Raw genomic sequence first — 8,115 nt, forward strand, 5'->3', positions numbered from 1 at the left:
CCCCCTTTCCTTCACCAGGCTCCCAAGCTGGTCAAATTTTTCTCCCATTTTTTAGTAGCAGAAAAGCTCCAAGCAGAAGAATAAAGTTGAGGTTGATTTTTCTCCTTCCTCCCCACATCCCCAGTCCCAATTCCAGCACTCAGCATGCACCAGGGTGTTCCCTGAGGACACAGCTGGGAGGGCCCAGGGAGCCTCAGAACCACATCCAGTGTGGGTAAAATGATCTCAGCACTGACCAGAGCACTGAGCTCCTGTTCTGGACAACAGAATGCTGAAAAAACACCAGGCAAGGCTCCCAGGTTTCCCTGTGCAAAGGGTGAGATGAGAAAAGAAGGTGCAAGGAGGAAGGTGAGACCAGGAATGTGGAGCAGAGGAAAAGCTGTCAATGAGAGACAGACCACAAAATGTGGGGTTTTTCTCAATTACTCAGCACATTTCAGGGGTGGCAGTGGAGCACCTGTGCTGCACAGCAGATTCCTCACCCTGCTCTGCACCACAGCACTGCACCAGCGTCCCTCCATCCACCAGCCCAGCACAGTCCAAAAAGCACTTGGAAAACCAATTCCCCTGAATGACTTGGCCAAGAATGAAAAATGTGACTTTCCCAGGCTGACACCCAGCAAAGCATGACTGAGCTCCTGGCACAGAGCAGAGCAATCCAAACACATCCTGCAGCACCTGGACACCTGAAAAAAGGGGATGTGCAGGCACCACAAGAAGGGATTTCACAGTCAAAGCTGTTCCTTCACATTTTAAAGCCTTTCTGGCCACTTGCTGATGTGATCTATCACTAAAAAGGGATTATTTTATTTTTTAAATGAATACAGAATAAAACCACTGCACAACCCTTGAGGTGTTTCCACACAACAAAAGGAGGACCCACGTTATAAAACAGCACCTGGTGTTTTATAATGTGAGAAAATCTCCCCAGATCCCACAGCACCAAGGGGTCACCAGAGCCTCACTGCACATTTAGGGGACCCTAAAACCTTGCTGCACACCCCACGGAGACAGGGGCACCCCAGAGGCTCCTCAGGTAATCCCAAAATTCTGCCCCACATCCCAGAGCAGCAAGGGCTCACACCCCCTGTCACAGCATCCCTAAAGGTCCTTGCTCACAGGGAGAGGGGTCACCAGAGCCTCACAGCACATTTAGGGGACCCTAAATCCTGACAGCAGCACTGAGACACCCCTGGAATTCACTGCACCCCAACTCCTGAGGGAGCCCTAGGATCATCCCACAGCACCAAGGGGTCACCACAGCCTCTGAGCACCCCAGGAAACCCCAAAATCCAGCTCTGCACCCCACAAGGCCACTGCAACCTCACAACACCCTCAGGGAACCCTAAATGCTGCCTCACAGCCACAAGGAGAGCGGTCACCCTGCTCCTGAGGGAACCCCCAGTCCTGTCCCACACCCCACATTGCCAAGGGACCCCCTGGGTCCCACACAGCACCCCTGGGGGACCCTAAAATCCTGCCCCACATCCCAGAGCACCATGTCCTCACACCCCCTGTCACAGCATCCCTAAAGGTCCTTGCTCACAGGAAAAAGGGTCACCAGAGCCTCACAGCACATTCAGGGGACCCTAAATCCTGACAGCAGCACTGAGACACCCCCGAGCTTCACTGCACCCTCAGGGGACCCTACAATCCTGCACCCCAACTCCCGAGGGAGCCCTACACACTCATCCCACAGCACCAGGGGGTCATCACAGCCTCTGAGCACCCCCAGAAAACCCCAAAATCCAGCTCTGCACCCCACAAGGCCACTGCAACCTCAGGCAGACTCAGGGAACCCTAAATGCTGCCTCACAGCCACATGGAGAGGGGTCACCCTGCTCCTGAGGGAACCCCCAGCCCTGCCCCACACCCCACACTGCCAAGGGGCCACCCGGAACCTGGGGGACCCTAAAATCCTGCCCCACAGGGAACAGGTCACCCTTGCCCCGGCTCCAAAGGAACCCCAGTCCTGTCCCACATGCCACATCACCAAGAGGCCACCTCAGCCTCCCGAGAGCCCCGGGGAACACCGGGAGAGGGGTGACCCACCCCAGCCCCCCAAACCACCGGGGTCTCCACACCCTCACAGCACCGTCAGGACCCCTCACACCGCTGGGGGCGAGGGGGTCCCCACAGCCTCACAGCGCTGCCAGGAGACCCCCCAAGGGCCGAACGCCCTCCTGGCAGCGGGGCTGCGGGAGGCTCGCAAAGCCGCGGTGGCGCAGGGAGGAGCAGGAGCGGAGGAGGGGGCAGGGGGTGGGCGATAGCGGCCGGTCCGTGTCCCCCCCACTTACCCGCCCCGCCATGTTGCCGCAGCGCTGACCGACAGGCCCTGCCCGCGGCCGCCAGGGGGCGGCGCAGCGCAGGCGCCGCGGCGCGCCGGGGCGGGGCCGAGAGGGCGGGAAGGCCACGCCCCCTGCGCGATTCCACCTTCTCATTGGTCGCTCTGTCCGCCGCTCAAGGCAATGATGGATGCGTCACGCAACGCCCCGCCCATCGGCCCGGCGGTGAGGGGCAGGACGTTCTGCTGTCAGTCATCGGAAGAGTTGTGGCGATTGGTCGGTGCAGCGGGGTGGGCGGGGCTAAGGGTTCCGGCCGGTCCCGGTCCCGGGATGAAGAGGAATAGGCCGAGTGCCAAGCAACCCCTGCTTTAATGATTTAAATTATTTCATTCTATTCTAATGTGGTTTTGATTTATTAATATTGTTTGTAATAATTATTCATAATTTTGTGGTATTATTGATATTATTTACATTACATATTGTATACCATATTGTATGTTGTAACACATATTATTATATTATATTATATTATATATGTTAGAACGTACTATATTATATTTTATTACATTACATTATAATGTAATATATAATATAATATATATCATATATGTATATTGTATATAATATGTATATTATATATTATTATGTATAACATAATATAATATAAAAACATACAATTTGTTATACAATTTTATATTATATTACATTACAATATATTACATTACATTATATTATTAGCATATTATATTATTAACATCTAATTGTAAGTTAGAACACAATATAGGATGCTATATTTATATATACAATAAAACATAATACTGATTTAATTTTTTTTATTTTTACATAACTTTTAAAATTTTTATTCTGTTTCATTTTTTATTTCTTTCATTTCGTTTTTCATCTGGCTTTTTTTCTGTTCCTGCTCCAAAGAGGCTGCACAGCAGCTGTTGTAAACCAGGCATGCTGGTCTCCTTCATCTGATGGTTTCACTCTCCCTGATGGGACTTCCCATTCAGCAGCAGCTGGCTGACACTGAAGGTTGTTTATATTTGCTAACAATGCCAGGTGGGTGAGCCTGAGAGGCAGCAATGGGAGCTCAGAGGTGCCACCCAACCCCTGGCAGGTGTCACAGCCGGCCCTGGCTCATCCCCACGGGGGTCAGGGCTCCTCCACCCCATCCCCTGTACCCCCACATTTCTCTTCACAAAGAAAAGCAAGGCACAATTCTTCCCAAGAATATTCTTATCTCATTTGCTGTGCCTGTGTTTGTGCCAAAGTAGAATGTGTGGTGGTGGTCACAGGGGTCCCAGGACGAGGGAAGAGATGAGAATCTTGATTCTATGTTTCAGAAGGCTGATTTATTATTTTATGATATATATTATATTTTAAAAAATTATATACTAAAACTATACTAAGAGAAGAGAAGAAAGGATTTCATCAGAAGGCTTGCAAAGGAAAGCAATGATAATAAAATCTTGTGACTGACCAGAGAGCCTGAGACAGCCGGACTGTGATTGGCCATTAATGAGAAACAACCACATGAGACCAATCCCAGCTCCACCTGTTGCATTCCACAGCAGCAGATAACCATTGGTTACATTTCATTTCTGAAGTCTCTCAGCTTCTCAGGAGAAAAATCTTAGCAAAAGTATTTTTTGAAAAATGTGTCTGTGACAGAACCCAATGTGGAGATTGTTTACCCAAAATGATGGGGGTTTGTTTCCTTGGCCTGTCAGGGCCAGGTGTGTGTGTGTGTGTCAGGACTGTCACTGGCAGCCCCGAGATTCTGTGCAGGGTGTGCAGAGTGAGTGCTTGGCAAGTTCAGTTTAGATGTAATGTAATATAGTATAGAATAATAAAGGATAATAAAGTAATTAATTAGCCTGCTGATATCCATGCAGTCAGATGCATCATTTCTCTCTCCCCCTCTGCAAATTCAATAATTCCCAGCCCAGTGCTCAGCACTGCAGCTCTGCTCCTCTGGTCCTGTCTGAGCACCAGGAGTTTCCAGCCAGGCTTTGGGATGGGGATCCCCATGGGATTCCCTGGAAATTGTGCTTTGCTCTGGAGAAGCAGATCACACTGCAGGAGAGGTGCTGAGAGGTGACAATGGCTTCTTCACAGAGCTCAAACCCCTGGGTGATGTTCAGAGAGATGAAATCATGAAATCCCAGCTGTGCTCTGAGGTTGGTGTTCTCAGGGAGGCGATGGCAAACACTGACCCCAAAGCTCAGTGGTGTCTGCAAAGCCAACCCAAACATCCTGGGAGCTTTAACACATTAGCAGCCTGTCCCAGCAGCTTCCTGGGTGGGCTTTGACAGCATCATAAAATATTCATACTGATTGTAACTGCTGCTTACTGCCTTCAACAGGTACCAGGGTGGGTTTTAAAATGTTAAATGTTTAATAGTAACACAATGGTAATAAAAATAGCTGTATAATTTGAATCAGCTGGGACCCAGAGGGATTGCCAGGACCATGGAAAACTGGCACCAAGGAGAATTCACCACAGTGGCCAAAGTGGTCAGTGAAGGGAAGAAGAAATGGGGTCAGTGCCTAAATCTGCTGTGGGCTGATGCCAGCAGTGCAAGGATTCATTTTCCTGCACTGAGACCCTGCTGCCCCTGCCTGCAGCTGAGCACTTGCACTGTCCCTCCACAGAAAGCACAGAAAGTGGTTGTTAAATATTGCAAACAAGCTTCAGGATGGCAGTGGCCAGACCCCAGCAGGTGACAATGCTGGCACCTTTGTCCTGCACAGCCTGAGAGGCTCAGCTCAGCAGTGGCTCTGGCTCAAGGATGAGTTTTGGGGAATTCTCACTGCTCTCAGCTTCCCAGATCTCTGCTCTGTGGCCTTAAGGGAGTCCCTTGCAGCAAGAAATGCAGGAAATGCAATCTATTAATTTGTAGGGAATAGCTGTGGCCATGCTTCCCCACTTCTCACCATCTCAAAAGAGGGAGAAAAACAAAGCAAAGCTCCCTCAAACCAAACACAAAGATCACACTGACTCCTCTGCAGATCTGGGACTTAGGGGGACCACAGCCCACACCTGAGCCAGCCCCAAATCCCTGTCCCACAGCTCTGTGGGTTTGGGGCGCACACTGTGTGAAAAACCCTGTGAATCACTTGATTTTAAAATTTTAAATGTTTAATGGTAATAAAATGGTTATAAAAAGAGTAGTGTAATTAGAGTCATCATAATTTGGATAATTTGGATTAGGACAATATGAAACAATAAAAACAAAGAGTTATGGACAGTCTGGGTACCTTTTGTGGGCAAAATAAACCCAAAAAAGGACCCACATTAACAGAGGATTAACCCTTAAAAGCAACAGCCTGTTGCATATTCATACACCTCATACATGATGCATAAATTCCATTCAAATACAGGATTCTATATGGGCAGTGTCAGCTTCTTACTCTGAATCCTAAGGTGTCTTCAGGGCTGAAAGGCAGGAAGAAGTTCATTTCTTCTGATAATGGAGCAATAAATTCTCTTTCTCTGAAAGATTTACATGTCCTGTGGCTGCTATCTCACTGTGAGTCCTTTCTTTAGAAAAAAAGTATCTTACATAGCATCGTTTATATTTTAACATTTTTTATAACCTAAAACTGCATTTAACACACTACTTAAGAAAATTAATACAGCATCACTTTCCAACATAACACATACAATATTCATTTTAATATTTGCCAAAAGCCAATCATAAAATATGCATTTTTCACACCCTGGAACCAAGACCTTCATTGATGACCCCTTCATCTCCTGGAGTGAATCCTCTGGTTTCCAGCTGACACATCTGTGTCTGCAGTCCCTGGGTGGATTTAGGAAGGGCTGGGCAGAGCTGGCTGCCCTCCCCATGATCCTGCAGGCTGGCAGCACACACTGAGGAAGTGGGAGATGTAAGGCAGCATAAAAAAAACAAGATTCACAAAATAGCATTTGCCTCTGTGGGCACTTACTGCCCTGAGTGGCCCAGAGAGGGGTGGCAGCAAAAATGCTGTCACAGACATCTTTTATGAAAAATCCTTTCCTTAGGATTTTTCCCCCTGAGGAGCTGAGAGGCCTCAGGAACAAAATGTAACCAATGGTTATCTGCTGCTGTGGAATGCAACAGGTGCATCTGGGATTGGCCTCATGTGGTTGTTTCTAATTAATGGCCAATCACAGTCAGCTGGCTTGGACATAGAGCCTGAACCACAAGCCTTTGTTATCATTCTTTGTTCTTCTATTCTTAGCCAGCCTTCTGATGAAACCTTTTCTTCTCTTCTTTTAGTATAGTTTTAATGTAATATATATCATAAAATAACAAATCAAGCCTTCTGAAACGTGGAGTCAGATCCTCGTCTCTTCCCCAATCCGAAAATCCCTGTGAACACCGTCACAAAATGCTGTCTCCAGGTTCCTTAAAAACAGCTGGAGGAGAGCAAAACAAAGTATCTTTAGAAGTGAAAACAAGCTGGGTGTGGCTCCAGAGCTTTTCTTAGTCATTTTCTGTGAGAACAGTGACAGTCGTGCACTGGCAGAGTATCTAAACCAGCAGCAACAATGAAAAGTATAAACAAACACAGGCTGTGACCCCCTGCTTGTCCCAGCTCCCCTGTGGCTTCTCTTCCAGCCAAGCTGCCCTGGGGCTCTGGGACACCTCACCTGGGGACAGCAGTGTCACCCATGAGTGACAGAAGGGTCCTCTTGCTGCTGTGAGAGATGAGCAGGACTGAGGAGAGGAAACCCAGTCAGGGCTGCCATGGAAGGGCTGCCCAACCATCCAGGAGCCACTCTGGGAGTCATTGTCACCTCCTGAGCTGGCACCAAAGCCCCTTTGCAGATACAGCCCTCACAGCAGAGTCCAAGCCATCTCAATCCAAGTTATCTAATCTTGGTGCAATAATTAAATAGCAAAATAACAGCTCAACCTGAGGAACTCCTTGGCTTGTGTACCTTTACAGGTGTGTGCAGAGTCTGGGGTCACCAGCTCCTGCTGTGTCCTGGGTGGCAGTCCCCTGGACGGGCCACAGGTCCCCAGGCCCAGCAGCTGAGGGTGGCTGAGGGACAGGGTTGGGGGGTGACAGGGCCCAGGGGTGACATGGTCAGGGGGGTGACAGGGTCTGGAGGGGTGACTGAGCCCAGAGCAGTAATGGGGTCTGAGGGGGTGACAAAGTGCAGAGGGGTGACAGGGCCCAGGAGTGACAGGGTTGAGGAGGGGGGTAGGGCTCGGGGGTGACAGGGTCGGGACGGTGACAGGGTCAGGACGGTGACAGGGCCCAGGGGGGCTACAGGGTCAGGACGGTGACAGGGCCCGGGGGGGTTACAGGGTCCGGGGCTGACAGGGGTGGGGAGGTAATAGCGTCCAGGGGTCACAGGATCAGGTGGGTGGCAGGGTCCAGAGGTGACAGAGCTCGGGGCTGACAGGGTCCGGTGACAGGGTCGGGGAGGTGACAGGGTTCGGTGACAGGGTCGGGACGGTGGCAGGGTCGGGGAGGTGACAGGGTTCGGTGACAGGATCGGGACGGTGACAGGGCCCGGGGATGTGACAGGGTCCGAGGGGGCGCTCGGGGCGCTGTCTCCGGGCGAGCGGCGCCTCCGCGGCCGCTCATTGGCGGGAGGCACGAGCGAGCTGTTTTCCCATTGGCTGCGCGCCGGCGGGCGGGGCCAATCGCGGCGCGGCGCCGTGCTCGCCGGGCGGCTGTCACCGCATGGCCAACAGAGCCGCTCACGTTGCGCGGGGAGGTGCGAGGCGGCCGTGCGGCCGCTGATTGGCCGAGCGCCTCGGGCGCTGGCCAATGGGCGGGGGCGCGCGGGGTGGGGCGGCCGTTGGGCCGGCGCGAG

At 50.8% G+C, this 8,115-nt stretch overlaps 1 protein-coding gene across 2 annotated transcripts in view; it reads right to left on the reverse strand.

Moving 5' to 3' along the window:
* NSF (N-ethylmaleimide sensitive factor, vesicle fusing ATPase) overlaps positions 1 to 2,423 on the reverse strand; it is an 84,197-nt gene extending 81,774 nt beyond the window's left edge. For both annotated transcript variants that reach the window (XM_071450689.1, XM_071450690.1), the window contains exon 1: positions 2,298 to 2,423. In XM_071450689.1, the coding sequence (XP_071306790.1) occupies positions 2,298 to 2,309 (12 nt within the window). In that variant the 5' untranslated portion in view covers positions 2,310 to 2,423. The remainder of the gene's footprint in view (positions 1 to 2,297) is intronic.
* Positions 2,424 to 8,115: the final 5,692 nt, after the last annotated feature.

This window comes from Agelaius tricolor, unplaced genomic scaffold, assembly GCF_023055355.1.
Source record: "Agelaius tricolor isolate 1412-34295 unplaced genomic scaffold, bAgeTri1.0.p SCAF_31, whole genome shotgun sequence".
Classification (NCBI taxonomy): Eukaryota; Metazoa; Chordata; class Aves; order Passeriformes; family Icteridae; genus Agelaius; species Agelaius tricolor.